This window comes from Festucalex cinctus, chromosome 1 (genome assembly GCF_051991245.1).
Source record: "Festucalex cinctus isolate MCC-2025b chromosome 1, RoL_Fcin_1.0, whole genome shotgun sequence".
Taxonomy (NCBI): domain Eukaryota; kingdom Metazoa; phylum Chordata; class Actinopteri; order Syngnathiformes; family Syngnathidae; genus Festucalex; species Festucalex cinctus.
Window position 1 is genome coordinate 63775888 of NC_135411.1, and position 25379 is coordinate 63801266.

General features: G+C 38.3%; 3 protein-coding genes across 3 annotated transcripts in view; 2 read left to right on the top strand and 1 right to left on the bottom strand.

Moving 5' to 3' along the window:
- Positions 1-1200: 1200 nt before the first annotated feature.
- LOC144004296 (heme-binding protein 1-like) lies at positions 1201-7923 on the top strand. Its single transcript, XM_077501426.1, has 4 exons — positions 1201-1502; positions 7101-7239; positions 7352-7532; positions 7611-7923. Exons 1-4 carry the CDS (start codon positions 1425-1427, stop codon positions 7786-7788), a joined length of 576 nt encoding a protein of 191 aa, XP_077357552.1. The 5' UTR covers positions 1201-1424; the 3' UTR covers positions 7789-7923.
- Positions 7924-8657: 734 nt separating this feature from the next.
- On the bottom strand, positions 8658-16459 carry wbp2nl (WBP2 N-terminal like). The gene is made up of 8 exons (XM_077501418.1): positions 16296-16459; positions 14889-14997; positions 14635-14773; positions 14302-14394; positions 14010-14207; positions 11018-11131; positions 9784-9866; positions 8658-9675 (listed from the first exon to the last, which is right to left on the bottom strand). The coding sequence occupies exons 1-8, from the start codon at positions 16448-16450 to the stop codon at positions 9619-9621; spliced, it is 948 nt and encodes a 315-aa protein (XP_077357544.1). The 5' UTR covers positions 16451-16459; the 3' UTR covers positions 8658-9618.
- A 1104-nt stretch (positions 16460-17563) lies between these two features.
- Positions 17564-25379, top strand: part of LOC144004307 (zona pellucida sperm-binding protein 4-like) — a 7861-nt gene continuing 45 nt past the window's right edge. Inside the window, exons 1-12 of the mRNA XM_077501448.1 lie at positions 17564-17833; positions 17913-18037; positions 18836-18956; positions 19492-19626; positions 19705-19874; positions 19995-20074; positions 20150-20274; positions 20346-20529; positions 20991-21129; positions 21208-21274; positions 25051-25185; positions 25254-25379. The exon at positions 25254-25379 is cut by the window's right edge and continues 45 nt beyond it. Coding sequence (XP_077357574.1) covers positions 17644-17833; positions 17913-18037; positions 18836-18956; positions 19492-19626; positions 19705-19874; positions 19995-20074; positions 20150-20274; positions 20346-20529; positions 20991-21129; positions 21208-21274; positions 25051-25185; positions 25254-25379 — 1597 coding nt within the window. The 5' untranslated portion in view covers positions 17564-17643. The remainder of the gene's footprint in view (positions 17834-17912; positions 18038-18835; positions 18957-19491; positions 19627-19704; positions 19875-19994; positions 20075-20149; positions 20275-20345; positions 20530-20990; positions 21130-21207; positions 21275-25050; positions 25186-25253) is intronic.

Genomic DNA, 25379 nt, shown 5'->3' on the forward strand with positions numbered 1-25379 from the left:
ACGAAGGCAAGCACCCATGCACTTCCCACATCCTATGCACTCAATGCATTCTGACAAACCAAAGGCTTGTGTCACAATTAATAATGCACAAATAAGTGGAGGGTAGGATGGCTTCGCCACACTACACTGTTTGTGCCTCCTGAAGCACAATAAGAACAAACAAAACAGGACAGAGACGGAAGCATGAAGCTGAGCAGTGAGGACAAAAGGCATTAATGGAGGCCACATCAGTTTCAGGATGGATTTCATGTGGCAGTAATGAGGTAAAGTACATTCAACATAAGACGGCATAACAACTTGTTCTTCATTTAGTGCCGTAAAGTAGTGATGGGCAAATGAAGCTTCATGAAGCACTTTATAGTTTTTTACTCCTCTAGATGGTACTCTTAGTGGAAATGTAATCAAGTTCCATTGCACTAGCCTTTATATTTAAACCAAGAGCGCCATCTACAGGAATAAAAGGATATTGCAAGTGCTTCATGACGCTTCCTTTTCCCATCACTACTAAAGTTGATTTATTAACCGTAAACAAAGGCCACAAGTGGCCATTCTAGGATCTGAGGTTTGGGGCTGCTCGGGCAAGGTAAATGTAATTTTTTTTCACTCCTTATGTTCATGGAAGTATTTTGGGAATGTCTGTGACTAAGCCATCAGCTATAATAAAGCTTATATTTTTGTGTCACAGCTAAAGAAAAAATAATTAGGTTGAATAAGACTACAAAATAAAATAGCTACTGTGTAGGCTTACCTACATTTTGTGGGGCACAAAAGTATTTCAACAACTGACAAAACTATTACAGTGGATCGAGACCCCAAGGCAGGCAAAGTGTGTTGTGGAAGTGAAACAATGAGGTCTTTGGAGCAAATTAACCAAGACTATATTTTTCAGGAGTTTGGGAACGTGAACCAGAGAGCATTATCAAATACTGTATGACAAAACAGTTGGAGAAGCATAATATTCCTCATTCATGGTCTTGTTTGTTTTTGTGTGCAAACAATTGTTTGTCCAAGTTATATAAACAGCTCTTGTAAAATTCACTACTGTGAAATTTTTAATTTCTACTTTTATTTCTAAGTATGCCTACATTTCAGAGTCTGCACCATTTACGTTTAGTTAAATCAGTTCTGCTGCTAGAGAGAGAGAGAAAAAAAAAAGGTGTTTGAAAGGCGGAGACATCTGTGGCCATCAGAGTGGATGGCACCCTCTCTCTCCCTCACTCGAAATACTGGAGAACGGCGAGGCAGCGAGCATCTCCAACTTGTGGCCGCAGAAGGCGCTCAGAAGCATGAGTTGAGGAGGAGGAGGTTGCAACCCAAGAAGCGGCGCGCACACTGAGAACGCGACACCTTCAGACTTGTCCAGTTAGGTGACAAGGAGAGTTGGGGCACAAAAGGTGGGAGGGAAAGTGAGGTGAGAGAGCGACATGTTTGGAATGATCAAAAATTCGCTTTTTGGAAATACCGAGGAGACAGAATATAAACTACTCAGCACAGAGACCAAGGTAAGAAATGATGAGCGCTTTCCCGTGTAAATGTAAACATTTAAAATACAACCAAATTGGATATTCTGATCAGTCACGGCGAGGTTTGGAGTGTGACACGCATGCAAATTATTTCTTGGGCAACGTTTTTTTTTTTTTTTTTTTTTTTTGTATTTATTAACTGACATTAGCTTGTGTGTGCGTATACGCGAGCAACCTGAGCCCGTTTGTGGTCAACCTCCTGGCTCACGTTATGTGTATTGAGCGCTCACGGCCATTGCTGTGACGTCACCCTGAAGTCCATGACCTTTCCTTATCTGTGTTCACTATGGCGCCCTTCTTAAGTTTGTCGTCTCCGTAGATTGAAAAGAGTGCGTTGGAAAACCATTCGTGTGTTAACTGAGACGATGCACAGAAGCTACTTCTGTACCTGTCCAATTGCTCATTTGACCCACAATGCACTGCTGCAAAGACATGCATGCAGGCTTTAGGTGATAAGCTGTTGGGGGTCATATATTTATTCATTTGGGGTTGTTTCCAATTGGATAACACACAACATATAAAATTATGTGTCGCTAAAAAAAATAATAAATAAAATAAATAAATAAATAAAATAAAAAAGTTCAAGGAGATCTGGTATATGAACAAGTTACGTATAAACTGATATGGCAAAGAAATAAATGAATTATGACTTTAGTGCTAGTGCATAGGCCTACATGTTACAGTAGTTGTAGTCTGCAGTTGTTTCATTTTAATATTTTACAAAGTAGTTAACATTTAGCCACATTAGAGAATCAACACGACCACGAAATGGGGGAGGAAATGTAGCCTGTGGTTCTATGGGGTATATGCCACGGAAGAGGCGGGACTTCCGACTTCCGTGATTTTGCACATGAGCTTTGATCCGGTCCAGGTTGCGAACGCGCAACCGAGGGGCACAAAGTCGGAAGCACAAGTATTGGGACGCAGTACACGTCGCAAAATGAACCGGAACCAAAGCTGATGTGCAAAAACAGTCCCGCCTCTTCTGTGGCATGTAACCCGTACTTCCTCTCTCACAATGTCAAGTTGTCAAGCAAAATTAATTCCCTTTTGTAAAGGCAAAACACGATATGCCGCTATTGCATAGGATCACATCAGATTGTGCGAAGTTCAGTTTACTTATTGCCATGTACAGTGGTACCTCTACTTACGAAATTAATTGGTTCTGGAAGAAAGTTCTTAAGTAGAAAAATTTGTAAGTAGAGACGCATTTTTCCATGTTTACGCTCATAGGTACCTATGGTAGGAAATAGCCATAGCCGAAAGTATGTTGCGTTCGGTAATGTATTTTTACCTTTCGTAGCTAGAAATTTCTTTCGTAACAAGAGGCAATATTTCCCCGTTGAGGAGTTTCGTAACTCGAAAATTTCGTATGAAGTGACGTTCGTAAGTAGAGGTTCCACTGTACCCAAATATGTGCTAATGCTAATAATTCGTTCTCTCAACATTCATTTCACGCCATGGGAAAGAGCCAACGATTTGACAAAGCAAAGTCCATCAAATCTGTAAACTGGACTGGAGTTTTAACAACTGATACTGAAATCAGAGCTTGTCACCTAAGCCCTTGGACACCCATCTGACTCTTGACACCCTACACACTTAATTAAAACTGAGAGGAAATTCAGAGGAGCTACCTGGTCTGCACACGCACACAATGCAAAAATGATGTAATTAAAAGTCCTTAGATAACAACATGAAAAATGATAGATGAACTAATTGCAGTAGCATATGCAACAACTCAAACTTATTGTGTCGCAGTGGAAAATCAACACCTACTAAGCCAGATAGGGAACGGCAGGTTTCAGGAATGTTATATTAACATTACAGAGAATATAGAATAGCTCCTGGATCAGTGATTCTCAAAGGGCGGTACTAGCCCAAGTACATATTTGATTATTTTAATTGAAGGTAGATTTAAGATTTTAGTTTTTCTCTTCCAATATTTAAGCACAATTTTTAAAAGTCACCCCTCCCCCCCCAAATAAAAAAATCTTGACATTAATATGTTGTATGTGCCTCCAATAGTCTAAACATGGTATTCTGATTAATATTGTGTTTGTGCACTATGAGTTAAGTGGAAAAATGCAAAATCCACCCCTTTTTATCTATTTCAGAAGGTAGACATTTTTTTTCCCCACTCACACAAACTTACATGGTCGCCCAAGTGGGGAAGCGAACCCACGGCAACCGGCACCAAAGGAAAGTCCACTCCTCCACCCAGAGCCCAGAAGGCAGCCATTTTGTCACTTGATATTGACTGAAAATGACATCACAGCTGCTCGGTGAGCCGTGATTGGTCATTATTTGAGCCCTGAGCAACTGTGATGTCATTTACATTCGACAACAAGTGGCAAAACGACTGCACCCCAAGATGGAGAAAAACGGGTGGAATTAGATGCTTAACTCATTTTCCAAAAATCCAATATTAATCAGAAGACTGTTTCAATTACTGGGATTGCATATAACATATTATTGTAAAGGAAATGTTTGGATTGACTTCCTCTTTAATGTTCAAATTGTTACGGCAGCTTCAATAACAGTAGATGTACTTTAAGGTACAAAAGCTGTCTCATTTTACAACACTACTGTATTTTAATGTTAGTCATGATGGTGGTACTTGGAGAGCTAAGTATCGCTTTAGCAGTGATGGGGAAACGGAGCTTCATGAAGCACTTCCAATACCTTTTTTTTGGTAATCCTCTAGAAGATGCTCTTGATTTACAGTAAATACAAATGCTACTAAAATGAGAATTGATTACATTTCCATTTAATTTTAAAACCAAGAGTGCCATCTAGAGGAGTTAAAAGATACCACGCGCTTCATGAAGCTTCATTTGTCCATCACTACTTTTTAGCTACTACTTGGTCTAAAAAGTTTGATGAGTGGTGTTTCCCAGAAATGTTAACATGAGGAAAAATCTCACACACCACCAAACAAAAATGCCACCAAATTGTAACATATGTGAATAAACAGTAGTGTAAGCATTACTTTTAGATTGAACAGGATGAGAATGACCTTCACATTCCTACACTTGCAATCTTTGAAAAACACTGCGTGATTCATTGCATGTATAATCATGTTAATGGAAGTGAAGACACATTTGTGACCAGAACCCCCTCAAAACGTATTAAGGTCACTGCGTAGCGGTGGAGCTGTGCCGCCGCACTCCGCATTAACCCCTCTAAATCACATGAAAAGACGGTTGCATCATGTTAACGCAGCGCGCTGGAGGCTGGGGGAGCAAGTTGTGTTTGGCTGCGTTATGTAACATTGTGTATTCTCTGGCCTATTATAATGTGTAGCCTGACTGAACCCACTGCAGCAGCAGGGGACGTGAAATCACATCAGTGCAAAATGTGTCGGCCCCTGAATGTTTTGATGTGGGTCACACTTGTTTGGCACAACAACGTACGTGCAATTGTGCAGACACAAAAATCCAGCATGTGCACACACAAATCGTTTGAAGTGCATGGCCCTGCCTGTATCATGCCAGTTGTCAAAATAGCCTAAATGTCATTTTTAAACCCGGAACGGTGACAACGTTTTCTGAAAAAAAATGTTGCTCATAGCTTTTGGTTAATGCCTAAACCTTAGGTCTGCAACCAGCGGCATCCAATATTTTGAGATTCGTTTTGTTTTACTTTTCGTCTTCCGTTTTTGGATTTGTTTTATTTTTTATTTTTATGTTTTTGTAATTTTTTGGACTTTGTTTTTAAAGGCGCTGTCTGCCAGTTTCACTCTGGAAAAGGCACTTTTTAAATACAGGATGCACACACTTTAACTCCTTCTCAGTCTACTCCTCTAGGCTTAAGTTAATGTATGGTTGTGTTTTTTTTAATTTACCCCCAACCTCCAGCCTATATTTTACCATTTTGTGTTTGTTTTGTCAACAACGGGACATTTCTGGGTGGTGTCTGTGGACAGACGGTTGTTTACGCCTCAACCCAATCGCAGAGCGGGGGTTGGGAGTGGGCGTGGCTGAAGCAGCGGGGGGCGTGTAGGCAGACGGGTTGTTTGTTTACAAGTAGAGTGATTAGAGTGATCAGAGGCAGGGGGGCGGTGGGCAGAGGCAGGTGGTGTGAACGTTGAGCTCGTGTGGGTTGAGCCATGGGAGGCGCCCATTTTGAATTGTTTGTTTACAAACAGAAACGGTTCGTTTACTAACAGAAACTGTCAAACCTACTGACAGGCCCTTTAATGCATGTTTAGACTTTTCTGCCTTTCTGTCAAGTTTCTTATATTGTTGGCCATTTTATGGACATACTGTATAGTAATTTTCTGACTCCTCTTTTTTGGACATTTTGTGGCTATTTTGACTTTTATACATTTTTTGCAATTTTGTGGATGTTTTATGTTCATTTTTCTGGATTCCTTCTTGGGTTTTTTTGGACATTTTATGTTAAAGGGATACTTGACTTATTGAACGATTTTCGTGGGACGATTTTCAGTAGTGAAAAAGTCATATTTTGTCCAGAATTAATTTGATAAGTTCATTATTTTTCATGTGCAATTAATACCTTTAAAAACTAATTTTTCCACTAGCTGTCGATTGAAGATGACATCACCTGTGCTGAGGAAGTAGGTAATGACCAATCATGGCTCACCTGTTTTCTGGGTTTGGTCAGCAAACTGAGCCATGATTGGTCGTTACCTACTTCCTCAGCACAGGTGATGTCATCTTCAATAGACAGCAGATAGAAAAATATATATATATATATATATATATATTTTTTTTAAAGGTATTAATTGTAAATGAAAAATAATGAAGTCACCATATTAATTATAGACAAAATATGAACATTTTACTGCGGAAAATGCCTCAATGAGTCAAGTATCCCTTTCATTTTCAGGATTTTTTTTTTCTTTAGTTTTTGGACTTGATAGTCACTTATTAAGCATTTTATTTTATGTCTTTCTTTAAAATGAATTTTCTGACTGGGCAATTGTTGTACATGTTATGGTAATTTTCAGGATTTCTCCGTTTTTTTTTGGGTTTTTTTTGACATTTTATAGTTACTTTTTGAACGTTTTCTGCCCTTTTTATTAAATATTCTGACGTTTTTGGCAATGGACATTTTATGGTAATTTTCTGCTTTTCTTCTTCATTTTTGGACATTTTATGGTCACTTATTTTGACATTAAAAAAAAAAAACGTATCTACCTTTTGTCTCTTTTTCTGACAAAAATTTGGACATCTTTCGAATATTTAATTCGATTTATGTATCAAAATCATTAATTTGTTTGAGGAATATTTTATCTAAAAATAAAGATAAATATGTAAAAAAAATATTGTTACATTTTTTAGTTACTTTTTTAAAGATCCGCAGGAGAGGGAGTCAGGGACGAAAGAGCCACACTTTTTTTGTTATAGTGCAGCTCTAATTAGCTCTAGGGTCCTCAATAAATTAACAGTTTTTTTCTTTTTGTTCATCACAATGTTCAACCGTTATGCGGCTTCAGACAAGTTTTTTGTTTGTTTGTTACGTATTTGGCCTAAAATGTCACTTCTGACAGCAAAGGTTGCTGACCCCGAGCCTAAATCCTACCGTACCTCCTTATTTTGCATCCTCCCCTAGGATGGCGTGAGCTTTGAGGTCCGGCGTTATGACGCCGCCAAATATGCAGTCGTTTCTTCTGAGGGCCGCACTTATGACCAGGTGACAGGCGAGCTGGTGAGGAGGCTGCTCATGTACATCGGTGGAAGCAACGAACAAGGTAAGAACTCAAGACGGATGCTGTTTGTGTGTGCCACTGCACTAAATGTATTATGTAATGAATAAAAATGCAGATGGTTACATTGTGCTTCATTCCTTCTTCTGTCAACAAGGTGAGGCGATGGGTACGGCAGCTCCCACCATCATCACCGTCTACCCTCGGAATGACGGCGTTCTATCCCGACGCCTGGTGGTCGCCATCCGCATTCCTACCATCTACCAGCAAAGCCCTCCAACACCCACAGACAGTACCATTAGGGTTGAAGAGCGGCCTGGCATGACTGTCTATACACTGTAAGTGACTGTAACTTAGATTTTAAGCCACAGAATTCAACTACAATATTCTTTCAACTATATATTTTGCCCCCACAGGCAATTTGGAGGTTTTGCGGGTGAGAGCGAGTACCGAGCAGAGGCCTTGCGTCTGACACGCACCCTTGGCGAGACGGCCCCATTCCAGCGCAAGCAATACTTCTGTTGCAGTTACGATTGGCCGCTCAAGCCCTATGGACGCCGTAATGAGGTGTGGTTTATACAGGAGGAGCCGTAGGCGCCTGCTTGCCCGTTCTGACCGCTTCACTGACACTCCCACAGCTCCCTAACTCGATTTGACCGAAGAAAACGGGACAGGACTGTGAATTCAATATTGTTCTTCTCTTTTTAATAAACGCATTCCTTGCTAAGATATCTTGGTATACGTTTGTGAGTCAAAAATATACCAGTACACTGTGGATTATTTATCTACTATATATGCAAAAAATAATAATACAAATACAATATAAGCATAAAGTCATTGTTTTGCAGGTGTGAGAAAAGTGAACGAAAATAAGAATACTCGAGTTTAGCAATAACGTAGCATCAATTTTAGTCTCAAATTAGACACAATTTTAGAATCTTTATGATTAGAGAGCTCATTAACTACTGAGTGAACTGTATGTATCTTTTAGGTTGGAGTGACAGCAACACAGAAATGCAGTTTAACATGTAAAGCAATATATTAAAAAAAAACAAAAAAAAACCTTCCTGTTCTTCACTTAGGAACTGGAAATTAACTGGATGTTAAGCCAAAAAGTTGTGTTTTTAATATTGAGTGAATGGTACCTTAGCTTTCTAGCTGGTTGTATTGTGATCATCAAATACAATGTTACTTTGTGATGGTGATTTTACGTTAAATCTGCAAAACTTTTTCATGTTGTTGTGCAGTATCCATTTTCAGTTACATCCCTGAAAAATCTTACTGTGATACATCTGTTGTGTCTGTGGCAAGAGTGAAAACTTGTAAGGGTTTTGTTGTCTGTCAAAAAATAATAAATATATTGTTAGTCATCATAGAGGAGGGTTTTTTTCCCAGATGTTCTACAGTAACACTAACACTGCCGCTCACTCCCATGTAGAAAAAAATGTGTGCCAAACATCGGATACTATAAATCAATAAATGACAAATTTATTAGATTTCAATTAAACAAAATTCAGCCAAGCATTATTAATTTATAGACAATATATGACTAAAGCAAACTTTCCATCCACACCAAGAAAATCCTTTCAGGGTATGCAAAGACTTGTAAATAGGTGTTAACCGCTTAAGAAAGAAATGTTTAGCCCTCGGGAGTTTTGATAGGAGGCAAAACGCTGCTGTTGTCTAAATGATGAAAGCTGGTAACCGCATACTGGCCTAATTACAAGGAAGGTTTCAGCTTGCCTTTGCATACAGGAATGCAATGGAAGCTTAAGAGAAAGGGTCACTCGGGTGAGCCCTGCTTTTCCACTATTAACCAAGGTAAACTGGGACGATTGCACACATTTTGATGACATACGTGCAATTTGAGTATTGGAGAAAATGTCCTTACTGTTGCTGATAGAGGGTGGGATAGTCTGTAAGCGACATGATGCTAATAATAACAAAAATGATGAGAATCAGGACTTATCAAGACCATGAGTGCATGACTAAAATCTATTCAACCCACTCCTACTATTGTATATGAATAACAAACACTCCATTCAAAAACGGTATAGGAAATACACATTGTAAATGATACCACTAAAATACACCGCTAATAATTTTGGTTGTTGTTAAAAGCTACAAGAATGAAATCCGAGAAAGCGTGTGGTGATACAGCTATATCATAAAAAAAAAAAAATACATTCATCTTCCCACCAACTTCTTTCAGCTCCAAACAGTGCTCCTTATAACATGACAGCAAATCACTATATGAAGCAAAAACAACCACGGAGGACCTTTTTGATTTTTGTGGGAAAGTTGCAAGATGTAATTTCACAAAACTGCATGGTAAGGGACTGAGCTTGATGTTTTGTAATATGCCGTATACCGCAATCAGGGATCCATCAGAGGATAAGGAGGAAGAGTCCAAGTTGCTGAGCCTTAGTTGTTTTTCTTTTCAGGAGAGTGTGGGTAAGGTGCATATGGAGGAGGCTGCTCCTTCGTGGGAAGAATAACAAAATGCATATGTGATGGTGTATAGGCAGCAAGAAGGAATAAAGTCACAGGGAACGTCCACATTCCGGGGATAACGGAAACTTATCTTACCGTGGGCATGTAGACATTGTGTGGATTGCTGGGATTGTAGTACGCATTGCCCGCTGCTTCCGCAGCTTTGGCATTATTTGGCCCTGCAACAAACACAAATCAGAAAGACAAGGGGCCGCTAAATATACTGTACACACAAAATACACTACAATTAAGTACATTTTCACAAACTTGCAACAAATGCTTGTTTTTGTACTTGGGACAAAACAATGAAACTATTACTTTAACGCAATGAATTACAATATGGGGATGTACATTGACGAGCATTTAGATAAAAAGCCACCCTTTGCTGCCATCTTGGTTCCAGGGAACTATGCTGAGGTGAATTGATGATCTTCATTTCGACAGGAGAAGTGCTTTGCAATTGTGGCATCTATAGAAAATTCTAAAGGGGGTAAGAATTAATCGCAATTTTTCACTATTTGCGACTTGGTTCACTTCTTATATGCGGATGAACACTGGACCATGTTGGACTACATGCCAGGCAGCACTGAGGACAAGACGAGGAGGCAGAGAAGGTCCCCAACTAAGCTGTTGTAATGGTTGTGAGTATTCTTGTACGCAGTTTGTACACGTTTAAGGTTCACCATAACATCTATGCTAATTCCGATTAGCCCAGCTATAGCATTTCGCTATATCTATTAGCAATGAGCTAGCAGACTTTCATTAAGACAAAATAACAGTTGAAAGGTTAATTATCTTCCGTCAGGCTTTGTGTCAAGTTGTACAACCTCAACTGGGACCGACAGTTAGCTTGAAGCAAGCACACTCTACATCTTAGTTGGAGAATTGTGTGGGTGAGTGAGATCAAGTGCATGAATTTTGTGGTTCTGCTTAGGAATAGTTGATACATCTCTCAACATTGTAGTAAATAAATAAACTTGCTCTATGGCAAGTGAGTATGAGACACAACAAAATGGCAGTTGTCAAAATCCCTACTTCAAAATCGGCCATCACACCCTGAGGATTCAGTCTGACACACAAAATCAGATGCCCAACACGTGATATCGCAGCAGATTCAAGAAACTATGAGGGGGGAAAATACAGCACATGAGAGATCATGAGCTCCTCTTTTTTTTTTTTTTTCTCTCTTTTTTTTTTTTTTTAGGTGGCGTGATTTGAAGTGATTCACTTTGGGCAAGATGGATCACATCTGACGGGTGCAATGACGCAGATATGGAAGAGGACAACTCAAGAGACGGGGGGGGGGGGGGGTTGAGGCGACGGGGCAGACCTGGAGGTGGTGGAGCTGTCCAGTTCTGGGGGGGTGCAGCCCAGTTTTGAGGTGGCCCCGGATATGGAGGAGGTGGGGCCATGTAGTCAGACCCTGTTGGGTATGGGTACATTCCTGGAACACAAGAAAAGTCTCAAGGACAGAAATGATCACTTTACATTACGGATACGTCACTTGGCAGTTAACAATCATTTTTTTCTCTTTTCTGTCAATACAGCTATACTGTATTGCAATTACTGTGATTGGCTGGCAACCAGTCAAGGGTGTCCCCCGCTACTGCCCAGAGCCAGCTGAGATAGGTGCCAGCACCCCCCACGACCCTTGTGAGGAATAAGCGGTCAAGAAAATGAATGGATGTATTGCAATTATGTTGCATTAAGTTCCACTTCTGGTTCTACAGTCGTCCTCACTTTTCTTCTATGCCATCACAAAAATTAGGTTGAGCTCCAAATTGTACAAACTGTGCACCACAGTTACAATAGTTTAAGATTTTTCAGTAGTTTGAGGTCTGTAATATATTTTTTTTTTTATTTTTTTTACCGTGTTCAGTATGTTTTAATTAAATTTTACAATGGGTTTGGATACATTTATATTTTTAACAGCAAGTTTGGAAGTCTGGCCAGATTGTCAACACATAACATCACTGACCTTGAGGTGCCTTCAGGCCAAACAGATGTTGTAAAGCTGGAAAAGCCTAAATATATAAAGTTTCAATTCAAACCAAAATGTTTATATATGAAAAACCTTTCCCAAAATGAAAAGGGATATTTTCGGTCTCATTATGCGTTTTTTGTTGTTTTTTTTTTTAAACTTAGTTTTGTAAGTAAACAAGGCAGCTTTAGTTAGTTATGGGGTTATTGTTTTCAGTTAAAGGAGGATGCAAAATAATAAACTCAATTTGTTTTTGTCATATTTGTTAAAATCATTATTATAACTCTCTGGTCCCATCTCGTGCCTCTATTTTGATATGGAGGAAAGCACCATTCCAGAGGAAAAAAAAATAACCAATACCGAGGTGTCAATAATTTATCACACATTCACAGGCGCACTGATAGCAGGCACCCCTTTGTAGTACAATATATAATTATCAAACACGACTGTAGGGTTGGGAATAAAAGTTGACCCAAGTCGGTTGGGTCGATGCAAAAATGCATCCGTCAAAGCTATTTTAATAAATTTTAAAAACATATTTGCAGCACCAGGAAGTTGCTGGGAAGTCCGGAACCAATATTTTGTGTTCCGCACGGACACTTATTGCTGACAGACTCTGATTCACCACGACTACTTAAAATGCTTCTTCGGGTTTGTTTGTGGTCTCTTTAGACTGAAAAGGGAGAACATTAACATCACTACATATCTTGTGTTTGTAACAAAACAATCCGCGTCAAAAATCGCAAAATAAATAAGAGCTTTAATGAATGCATTGCCTCCGGCTAGACACACGTAAGATGGCGAGTGGCCCTACGTCGTGCATCAGCAAGGGTTAGGGTAAGGGTTAGGCGGTATCTACTACTGTTAAACATAGAGCAAGACTCTTCCGGATATGGCGAATCAGCCGAGTTGTCTTTTTTTTTTTTTTTTTTTTCCCCCTCACTCCTCCAAATAGCGTGCAGGCGTGATAAATTCAGCATTTGCCATAAGTAAGGGCTATTATACTCCAGTTTTACCCCACCAAATGTGCAAAAACCAAGTCAAATTTACACAATGCGCTTAACAACAGACGCAAGGAAATTTGCACGGACACTGGCGGTAGAAACAAACTCAATTCGGATGTTTATGGATTTGAATGGGATGGAACTAGTGTCACGGCACAGGATCTTGGAGCATAACGTAAGTTATTTGAAAAATCTTTCTGTGTGCGTATGCGGCACTGTTAGTATGCTGCATGAATGGCAATTGTAGGCTTTGACAACTCAATATGTTTGAACGAGACAAGCAAATACGTCAGGCTTAGTAAACATATGATGATGCTGAAGCGCTTTTTAAACATATTTAAGTAATATTGTGATAAAATTGGATTTTTCATTATGTTGGGCTATGAAGTGATTTTCAGGAAAAGTACACTAAGTAAGTGATTCGAGTTTATTAATGCTAATGATAATCGCGATTGTTAATCGTTTAGCATAGGCTAATTTTGTTGGTGTTTGTGTAATATGTGCATATGTGTGCAGAAGATAAGGAACATGGAGTATTTATATCCACTAAGTTCAACTCTGGTTCAACCTTAATTGAATATTTATTTATTTATTTATTTATTTATTTATTGGGAGCAGGGCTATTTGTCGATTAATTGATAGAATAATTGATATGCAACGCGATTTAAAAAAAAAAAAAAAAGTAATTAGTGAGAGCTAGGGGTGTGAATTGCCTAGTACCTGACGATTCGATCCGTATCACGATTCATAGGTCACGATTCGATTCGATACGATTAATCATGATACGAATTTACAAGCCGATTGTTGCGATATTTTTACAATTTAGAAAATACCATTCAGTTAACTTAAACATGTACACTACGATTTGTATGAAAATGTATTATTACCTTATAACTGTGAGCCACTGTAATTAACAAACAGGTTTAACAACCTTTTTCATGTTTGAACAGCATTGAAATAAAATATTAAGGCTAAATGTTCCATTAATATAACATTCTTCCATGCTTAAGGTGTGAAAGTTAAGACGTTTTGTTTAATATTTTCCCATCAAAAATGGATGTTAAAAAAATCGATTTGGCTGCCTATTGAATCGATTCGAGAATTGCGTGCTGTAGTATTGCGATATATTGCCGAATCGATTTTTTTTAACACCCCGAGCACTACACTACTGTCAAGTCACAATGACTGTTTTAACAAACATGACAAGTGATTTTATTTATTTCCAAATTGAGAAATGCCCTTAGAATTTCAAATGTTCACTAATTCCTTTGTTTTCATGAACAACAACCTTCCTGTGTGTCTTGTGCGCATGAACAATTTTAAACTGTATTCCACACCTGGTGGAGCTGTTGGGTAAGGGTAGCCCATGTTGCCAGCAGCAGGAGGAGGCGGATAGAATCCATTCTGCTGTGGAGGGGGTGCATAAGGGTATCCTTGGGCAGCAGGTGGAGGTGGGCCGTAGCCGTTCATCATTCCCGGAGAAGGGTAGCCGTGATATGACGCATCACCATTCTGGGCAGGGACTCCACGAGAAGCTGTAAGACAGTGTGGTAATGTGCACTTTGCAACGGCTTGTGACAAAATGGTGTGTTAACGGAACAACGCAATAACGGAAAGTCATGAAGAAACCATTTGTGGCCAGTTTGAAGAGATGCTGGCCAAAGTCGATGGCTCCGCCACTCGGGAATGACATCTTGAAATGGGCCTGACCTTCCCAGCCACCTGGTCAGATATGACATCATATTTCAGTAGGGCTTACACATCAGTAAACATTTTGTCAAATAATGAGCACTTTCACTTTATTGATTTTTTTTTACTTTTGTAGAATGTACGTCACTTAAGAACATTACTAGTACAATTAATACAAGTTTTAATGCTGGTGTCGGTTTAGAAATGTGAATATTACAAAAAATAAAACAAAAAAAATTAAAATAAATAAATACAAAAAAACAGGACACCTACCGCCGGGCTCAGCTGACACTGTCCCTTTAATGTAGTTGGCAGCAAACACGGGCTGCTCAATACTGCAGCCCTTCATAAGATAATAGGGGAACATGGCAGAACCCAGACAATCCTTTGTATTACTGGACACAAACACCACCTAAGCCAGCAGAAAAAAAAAAAGAAAAAAAAAAAGAAAGAAAAACAGGTCAACTTAATAATGAAAAGAACCACAAAAGTACCAGCATATAACTCATATGTAAAATGGGCCATACCCTGTAAGGTGTGAGGTACAGAGTGCCCTTCTTGGTCCCCTTCAGCAGGTCCGTTTTACAGGCGACATCACTGAATGACAGCTCCACGTTCTTACATTCTCTTAATACACTAGTGAGGAAAGACAAAATCAATATTTAAAAAAAGTCACTAATATATAGTGCTGCACATACTGTTTTGTGATTCCCCCTTCACAGTTTCACCTACATATTATTTTTCCTGTAGAACCCAACACTTTTTTTTCTTCAGCATTCACTATTCTGCACCGCAACTGCACTTAAAACTCATTCACTGCCTTTGACAAGTATACTTGTCAAATGTATTTTTTATTATTTCTGGGCCTAAATGGGGGAGAATCTGATTATGCTCCACTGTAAATGTCAAACTTGGAAACAACTTTACTGATGCCCAACCACCGGTAGATGACATCATTGCCCCATTTTATACGAAATAAACACAGTTTCAGAGTCCATGGGAGAAATGGCTGTATTTTGGCAAACCTACATTTTTCTAATGTCAATTATAAAAGAACGGGACGAGGCAAAAAGTAGGGAGTCTATTCTGTCATTTGGTAGATTCGGTTTACATATGATTATTGAACGTAATATCGCGTGGGTATTGAAAATTTTGAAATTTTCTAAAATGAATGGCAGTGAATGAGTTTTAAGAAAACCGGTTAATTTCTTTACATTAACGTTTTTACGCAATGCAGTGCCAATTTTCTTTTATTGAAAACGTGTAACAAAACAATTGTGATGTTTTTGGGAGGGGCTGGAACTAAATCAGATTACAGCAATAGCATTCCACTTTATTCCAGCGAGGAAAATTAATTTGATTTGTTGGTCACGGAACGAATTAAATTTGTATGCCAACTTACTTTATTTAACGTTGTTGACCTTACTTTAGTTTGATATTAGAATATCATGCCACCTTAGCAAAAGCTTTGCATATACACCAGAGTATGACGAAATTCAATTCTACGTCACTTCAAAACTAAAAATAGTACCCACGTTACGAAATTAATATCTCAAGTGCACGATAACTATTCATTAGTTTGTACCGAGTAAAGTGGCCGACAAGTACAATATAACACGATAACGTAATGTCCAACATCTAGGCAAAGAGACTTGACTTCCCGTTTTGAAAGTTAGCCTCGCTGCCATCCTTTTACCGAACATGAGCTAACATAGGAAGTTATCTTCACACTTTGAAAATCCGCTTCAATAACGTTTTAAAAACATCACGTGAACATTGCCAGCAACACAGCATCGTTAGCAAAGTTGAGCTAAAGCTAAACTAGGCCACTAAGCTTGATGATGACTGGAAACTAAACAAGCAAACAGGAGGCTCATTTTTTCCATTAAATCGCATTAGCAAAAAAACAACAACAACAAAGGGAAAATTCATACCTTTCGCCATTGTTAATCAACACTCCGCCGTTTTGGGAGTGATTTCTGTTCAACGCCATGGTTGTGTAGGCGCTCGCTCGCTCAGTGTTGGAGTTTGTTTGTGCTCGACTGACATGAAACGTCACCCGCGTTACGTCACCACACCAGATGGACATTCGTAACTTCCCGTAAAAAAATAAATAATACTGTTGACGTCTCATGTCACTAAAACGTTTGTGCCCTTCAAATGTAAAATTCATTTTAAAACGAACTGGCCAGGTCATTCGTTGACATTTTTATGTGTGTGTATATACAAATTGAATTATTTTAATAATAATAATAATAATAATAATAATAATAATAATAATAATAATAATAATAATAATAATAATAATAATAGTAATAATAATAATAATAATAATAATATGGGAATCCAGTCCGTTTGTATTTTATTAACTATAAACTATAAATAATTACATTATTTTAAATGGAAAAACAAATACATAAATAAAATAAATTCCTGTTTGTTTATTTCTCATAAAAGAATGTAAATTTCCATCCATCCATTCTCTTGACCGCTTATTCCTCACAAGGGTCGCGGGGGGATGCTGCTGGAGCCTATCTCAGCTGGCTTTGGGCAGTAGGCGGGGGACACCCTGGTCTGGTTGCCAGCCAATTGCAGGAATGTAAATTTCTTTACATAAAATATTTTAATGACAAAATAATCAAATAATGCATGATCATTTTTAATTGGATTAATTTAATGTTTATTTGATTTCAAGTAAAATACATATTTCATTTCATCTTTTATAATACATTATTTCAAAATTAAATACAAGGTACCATAAATAAATACCACACCGTATAATTACAGATTATTTAAATTGTAAGCATTTATTTTATTTAGTTGTGTATTATTATTATTATTATTATTATTATTATTATTATTATTATCCAAATAATTATTTAGATAAATGAATAAGGGGAATAACATTATATAGTAATTAATCAATTTGGGTTTAAAAAAAACTGCTAAATAAAAGCAACACATATTGTAGGACTCTCAAATTGTAAAAAATAAAATAAAAAAATACAAAATAAAAAGCAATGAATGTTTCGCGTTTGTTTTGATGTGTTGCGTTGACTAGCATATGCAGCTCAGTTACTTTAAGAGCTGGCTGCCGTTATTACATTTGAGCCATTAATCCTTTGAGCAATGGTTGCATTGTGTTTCTCAGTGAGCTCCAGCAGGCTTCTTACCAATTAAAGCTAATTGGCCTCACGTGTTACCAGCCTGCTTCAACTAGAGAACCACCTAGTTAAAAGTGAGCAAAGCTAAAGAAAGACGAAGCTTAAAAGCTACAAAGAGATGAATTGTAATTTTGTAACATTTTGTTTGATTTCCATCATTTTGACCTTCAACGTTCAACTCACTCTGTGTACTGAACAGGGCTTAATGCCATTTCAGAGGCGAAGTCTTGCCTTGCCCAGCGTCAGCTGCTCTCAAAGGGGAATAAAAGCTGTATTTGGATCAAATATCAGTAACATTCGTGTAAAAGGTGAGACGGCCAAATAAAATGACAATTATTAAGCTACTCACTTTATTGTAAAATTGTGGTCACCTTGCTTTTATGACAGACAAGACAGGGGCCACATTTAGAGTGCAGCAATTTGAGAGCTTATGTGGAGTTAAAATGGGCAGAAGCAATAACCACAGCCTTATTTTCTTCAGCACCTATGACAGCTGCTACGCTCAAGTGAAGGTAAGAAAATGTTGCTGCATGTTGTAAATGGTTCATATTCCAGAATGGCGGAAATGCTGGTGTATGTCAAATCTGGATAGCACATTTTTATTTTAGTAGTTCAATTCAAAAAAATAAAACTTGTGTTCCATTATATAAATATTCACAAAACTGGTAGAAAAATACATTTCGGCAGGCCATTCCTATATCTGATTTATATATAGTAGATCTAAACCTCATTTACATATTGTAACGTTTCGTAAAAACGCCACCAGCAAATGCTGATTGGGATATCACCCGTTTATTCCTCCCATGAAAAACACCACTTTTGGCAGTGGTCGACGCCAGATAACAGAGTAAAACACTCTAGGCTAGCAGTCCGAGAAAAAAACACAACCACAAACAAACCGCACGTCTCCTCGACACCCTCACGCGAGACTTGTGTTGCGTTCACGAACAGTCAGACATAACCCCGGAACACACAACCACTTAGTTCGTTACACTATATTGTATCTCTTGTACATTCCAATTTCTAGACATGGTTTTCAAAAGCACTTTTCAAAATTCTTTACAGTTTAAAAGTCAGCAGACAGAATGAAAAGACAAATGTACATTAATGAAATGGAGCAAGGAAGAAAAAGTGAACTTTTGAAAGATGAACTCGTGAAACATTTCATTCTGTGTGTAGTTAGTCTATATGATGATATTGACTCTTTCTATTGAACTACCTTCCATGATATTTTTATTCTATTTGAATATTTCAATGGATTGAACAATGAGTCAGCATTTTAAACTGATATGATCACTTTGAACCCGCAGGGCAGTAAAGTAGTGGTGCTACTGCAAGTCCAGCTGGCAGAAGATGGTCGATGGTTGAGGGTAAACATCAGCTGTCCTCTAACAAGAAGACCCAGACAGAGGACACCACTCGTGCCAACCAGTAAGTGGAGATAAACTGACTGAGAACTTAAATGCGCACTATGACGCTTTCAAGCAACAAATGAGTGAGCACTAGGGCTGGGAATCTTTGACTGTCTCATGATTCGATTACGATTTTTGGGTCTACGATTCGATTTTAAAAATTATTTGATTGGCAAATGATTTCTGCTTCAATTTACAGATATGCACAACATTGTCGTGATCTACTCCAGTCTGCTTTGCAAAACAAAAGACAAATAGACAGTGTTTTTTTTTTTTTTAAAGCATTTATTCATTTTGTATTGTAAGTGCCTTTTTCCACAAAAACAGCATGTGGACTACAACTGCCTTTTCCCCTTCTTCTTCATTTGTAATTTAAATAAAATCGATTTTTGGATGTAAAATATCGATTCGATTAATAAATGAGAATCTCGATTCTTTTATGAATCGATTTTTTTTGTTTGTTTTTTGGCACACCCCTAGTGGGCACTATTCCAAACTACATACAAAATCTTAATTTGCGACTCAATGCAAAGGTGTCATAACATGTATTCCAGAATTCCAGGGAAAGTGTGCCATAAACAAAGAACTCCGAGTGAAATGTGGCCAACAAAGAATGTCTCCAGATTCCTGTGCCAATCACGGATGCTGCTACAATTCCACAGATTCAACATGCTACTACAGACTCAATTGTAAGTGTTTAGAAATGATTGCCATTTTATTTGTGTGTTTAAAAGATGTCAATTTTTCTCTTCTGGCACCTCTTCCAGCCTGCTCTGTGGATGGACACTTTGTGTTTGCTGTGGAAACTGCGACAGACTCGTCTATGCGCCCAAGAAGCCTCTCAGTCAAGAATCGTCCACGTTGCGTTCCTGCGATCACCACCCCGGACGCTGCCGTCTTTAAGATTCACGTCACAGATTGTGGGGTTAAAACAAAGGTGATTCACGTTTCTTGGTTACCAACCTGACACCAAACTCATTTACATTAAGTTGCTGTGAGTGGATTTGGGACTATTTTACTAAGTGCAATTTAGCTTAGTGACTCCACCTGCCTTTAGGTCAATGGAAATGTCGTTGTTTATGAGTTAGTGGTGGAGGAGCTGCCTGATCCAAGTAGAACAAACCACTCTTCATTTAGGTAATTTATATCACACCATCAACATTGTGTTGGATGAACATCATTATTTTATTTATTTATTTATTTTTTCTAAAGTCTCCAGGTGGGCTGTGAATATGAAGCATTGGCTGCAGTAAATCTGCCTTCCTTCAACAAAGTGACCAACCCGCCACCTGTGGTCGCTCTGGGAACCATCGGAGTGCAGATGAGAATTGCCACAGGTGCTAAAATATGATCAGAGTGCCACTCCGTCCTGTTGGCTTTGAAATGAAACATTTGTTCGTCTGTCCAGACGCATCCTTCACATGTTTCTTTCCTGCGGACGAGCTCCCACTGCTAATGCCGCTGCGAGAAAGCGTGTACGTGGAAATCTCAATTGCCCCACCATCGCCAGATCCCGCCCTTTCCCTGCATGTGAGGGATTGCTTCGCCTATCCGGCATCTCGACAGTCTGTGTGGATGCTTCTCAATAACGGGTAAGGAATTCACAAATTTCACAAATTGTGGGTGTGGAGTACTACACAGAAGCTGCTAAGTCAATGTTTTCCTATGGAGGTAAATATGGTGCAAAAGTAACAAAAAAGTATAAATTTGTATCTGTAAAAGTCATGATTTGTACCTGTAGAAATGACAACTTGTAGTCAAGTCACAAATGGGTTTTGTGCTGCTGTCCAGTCATGTGACTTTTGCACCAAATTTCTCGCTACAGATGGTGTGCAAAAAGATTCCTACTCGTAGAACCTCCGTGATTTGTACGCGTAGAGAAGGGGGTGGGCTCTGGAGGATTTGGGTGGGCTGAATCTCAAACGACAAGTGGGTTGATATCAAGAGGTCACGTTTTTTCTCATTAATATGTACAAGGTTTTGTTTTTGTTTTTTTTAAATAAACAAATTACTTTTGCACCATATTTACCTCCTATATTCTCCTCCTGGATAGATGTCCTAACCACCTGGATGACTCCAGAAGTTCAGTGCCCGTGGACAACCAGGGTAAAACGTATTCTCATTCCCAAGTCAGGAGATTTGATGTCAAGACATTTGCCTTCTTCAAAAAAGGACAGCCGAGTGCAGAGGAAGTAAGCCTTAAAAAATTTACTTTTTTTTTCCCCTAAAGTACAATGAAACTTGCTACCTATTCATATGTTATTTCTTAGATATACTTCTACTGTTGGGTGGAAATCTGCACAAAGGATGTGGAGTGTGCCCAAAACTGTGCCATTTGTGAGTACTTGGCATCATCATGTCGTATCTGATGGATGTATTCGGACTCATGGCTTAACTCGATCTTTTTATTACCACCACTGTCATGTTGTTGTTATAGAAACCATCTATCATTATACAAAAGCATGTCACTGTGCCATGTACAACATCTGGAGCAGTTCACCTTCAATTTTTAGCTACATGTAAACATAAATCTAAAACTGCATTGTACTCATCAGGATTGCTGTTTTATTTTGTTAACATTTGCTAGGTTGTAACAAGTTTTGCTCTGACTATCCAATCTGCATGCAAAAATGCCGATAGAGGATATGTGAGGGCTTATTTGAAATCAGGCTGGTTTAAGACACACTCCCATTTAGGGCTGGGGAAAAAAAGTCGACTTGGTCGACTTTAAAAATAGGTCGACTGGAAAAATTTAAGTCGACGCTCCGCCCGGAACCATGTTTGCTCCGCAGCGGTCCATGTTTCACACGGACCTTTTATGCCTACACCCGCATCGCCACATACTGTTGCCTACTCCTGTCCGTGCGATGGAGGACAAAGTTAAAGTAGTAAAAAAATAAAAAAATAAAAAAAACTCCTGTCACACCCCTCAAAAAAGAAAGGTGTCCAGAGTTTGGGACCATTTTGAAAAAATTGAGGGGACAAGTAAATGCAAATTATGCACACTAACAATGGCCTACCACAGCAGCACATCATCGATGTTGCAGCATGTAACATGGAAACATCCATACGCAACACTTGAAGAAAGCAGAGCAAGGTAAGTTTAGTTTTTATTAGTGTGATAATATTGCTATTTAGAATGCAACGTACTGTATTGCTGACTTGAACTTGCCGTTTGACTCTTAACTTAAGGCGCTGCTCGACGACGCGTCACGAGTAGCAAATGCATCGCCAAGCTAACCGCCTAACCGATCATTCTCCATGAGATATGCAGGCAGACAGGCACACAATATCCTTTAAGTAAATCACATTCGCTAAGAGCTGCTACGTGTAACGGCCGGGACAGTTACAAAAGTACACCTCGAAGAGAAGAGGATTCACGAAGTTGGCAATCACTCTGTGTACGTGCCTGCGTAATTGAGGATGAACAACTAGCGTAGACTGTCAAATCAATGTTATTGTCTGTCAATTAAAGAATAACGAGCGTAATAGATGGAAAAATATACAGATATCTCGAGTGGTAATATGGTCACTTGAGTCTGACCAAGCAATTTCACTCGACAACTCATTCTGAGTGGTGATATATTAGTGTGCAGCACCACCTAGTGGCTGAAATGCTAACATTTATGTGCTAAAGTAAAACAGATTTAGTAGTAAATTGGTGGTCTTTGAGAATGAGATTGAGCTTCCTCAAAACACAGGAAAGGAAGTTAATGTTATAAACGCCCTAAAAAGCAATATAGGGCTGATTTAAGATTTAGGTTATTATAAAATAAGATATCCTGTACTTGGTAAAAAAAAATAAAATAAAATGCTTATCAAAATATAACCTGCACACGTCATGGATTAAAAGGAAATATAAGGAATAATGGGTATTTATGCATACGTTCAACATTTGCAGCCTCTAAACTTAAAAAATAAATAAATAAAAATAATTCGATTAGTCGTCAAATATATGAAAAGTAGAGTCGATTTTTTTTTTAATTTATTTTTTGTATATATATATATATATATATATATATATAAAAGTTGTTAGTGACAGCCCTACTCCCATTGCTAAGAGTTTGGCTTACATCAGCTCGAACACTGATTCTAAATGCATCGGGCGGTTTAGTCTGACATGGCAACAAGGAGGCTGAAAACTGATTGGACCAAAAATATATAACATTCATGGTTCGGTACCTGCCGTTGTGTCAAAGAATGTGATGATATATCGATATTGTGATACTTTGTCTCCCGATAGATTATCGATATACACCTACGCCAAGTATCTATTTGTAATTAATATAGCCTACAGTACATATAACTGCTCCATTGTTCTTACTTATTGAGCAATTACTTGGCAGGGAGCGCTTCATAAGAGTGGCAGGGAAATGTACGCAAGTCTTCAGGCAAAGAAGACTCATGAGCTTACTTTTACTTGTGTAAGACATTTATCTGTCCAGTTTTGTATGTTTTGAAAAAAAATGTGTATATCTTCAATTTTAAAGTTTTAAAAATATTTTGTTTCGACAAACACAATTTCTGAGGAATATTGATTTAATTGGATATAATTACGTAATTTTATTTACTTTTGCAATGTTACACAAAAATGGTCAGTTTAGAAAACTAAACAATTGACTATGACATGTTTAAGGAAGACAAATTTAACAAAGTTCTCTATTGAAAATACATTTGTATTTTATAAAAAAAAAAAAAAATACAGTAAAGTACTCACTGTGAAGAAGAAATCAGTTTTAATACTGTTTCAGTGATTGTACAAAAAACTATTTTCTCATTGAAAAAACATCAGTCTGGCTTGAGTAGTTTTATCGTGGATTTATTTATCGATAATCGCAGTAGCGTCACATGAGATAATAGTTATTGTGAGCCTTGTATCATGAGGTTCCCACGCCTAGTTGCATTCTCCCCACCCCCTTTTCAGTATTTAACTATTTTGTGGGGTTTGCCCCTCACCTTTTTTTTTTTTTTTTTAAATCAGCATTTATTTATTTTGCGGGGAGAGAAGTATTTTCAATATAAATCACCGAAGCAGTAGCAGAAACCACAGTTCAAAACATTTGCAAGCTTCTATCGCTTTAAAAATAGTTACAATAATTATATTTAATAATAATAAAAATCCCCCCCCCCCCCCACACACACACACACACAAAAGTTTTGCAAGGAAATGTAGCAGTCCTTCCCTAATATGCAGGATGCATACTGTATATCACTGGCCATTTTAATAGGTACGCTTACAATGATCACGCATTTAGAAAAATCATAACTACAAATTTATCTGTGCTTACCCCTGTAAATGTGGATGTTTTTTTCCCCCCACCTTTTTATAGGGTCCAAAGATCTCAACCACATTACCTCATTCTATTTTTTTTATTTAACATTTGCTCCGAATAATGTGAAAATACGTTTTTTTTTATGTTTTAAGTGTCCCAAAGACGTATTTATACGTTGTTTTTTTGTTTTTGTTTTTATGCTAAAGCATACAGAAGGCTTTGATGCAGCCTCTCAACTGCAAAGAACGGTTGCAGAAATGGTAATTACACAAACGGCCAGCAGGTGTCAGCAGAGCAAAGGAGATCAACCAGGGCCATCTAGAAAAAAATCAGAATTACTTGCAATTTTAAATAGATTTGTGAAAACTGATGAAACTTGGCTCTCTTCTAATGCTAATTGCTGCATAATGGAAACTGATAGAAACATACTTTTTTTTTTTTTCTCCCCCTGATTAAAGAAGAGACTTTAATCTTTGTTTTGATAGGTTCTATGCTTTTATAGAAATAGAAGACAATATTCTGTGGGCCATGCAAAATCCAGTAAAACAGCCGGGAGCGAACGGGATTGCTTCTGTGAAAATGGCTGGGAGTGAATGAGTTAAACATTGTTGTTAGTGGAGGATGAAAATATTAGGGCTTATTTAGCTGTTGGAGTGTCTATTTATTCCACTTCAAAAATCTACTCAAGTACAATAAGGAAGTATTCATACGGTACTTTAATTCCCACCACTGGTTATTACTGCACTTCAATACTAACCTACATGGGGCCTAATATTAATATGATAGTAAAGCACTGAAAACCGCAGCCACAATCCTAAAATGTTCCTATCCCCCACATAGCATCTGAAGGTGAGAGAGGCAGAAGAGAGGCTTCATTTGAAGCACATGCAACCCAGCTGGTCTCTTTCGGCCCTTTGCTGCTGCGTCAGAATGACACCAAAATTGAGGCCAGTCCTTGTGTTCAGCAGAATACTGGTAAGTCCATCTCAAGCCATGACAAGTCACCATGATATGGATCAATGATGGTTAATGCTCTTCCTCAGTACATAAAGACATGCTATTTGTTGTCTGTGGCATGGGGGCGGCGGTAACACTGCTGCTGGTGGTGATGATGTTCTGCCTGAGCAAGAGGAAGTGTCACAAGCCAGAGGCAGCACAAGCTTCTGATG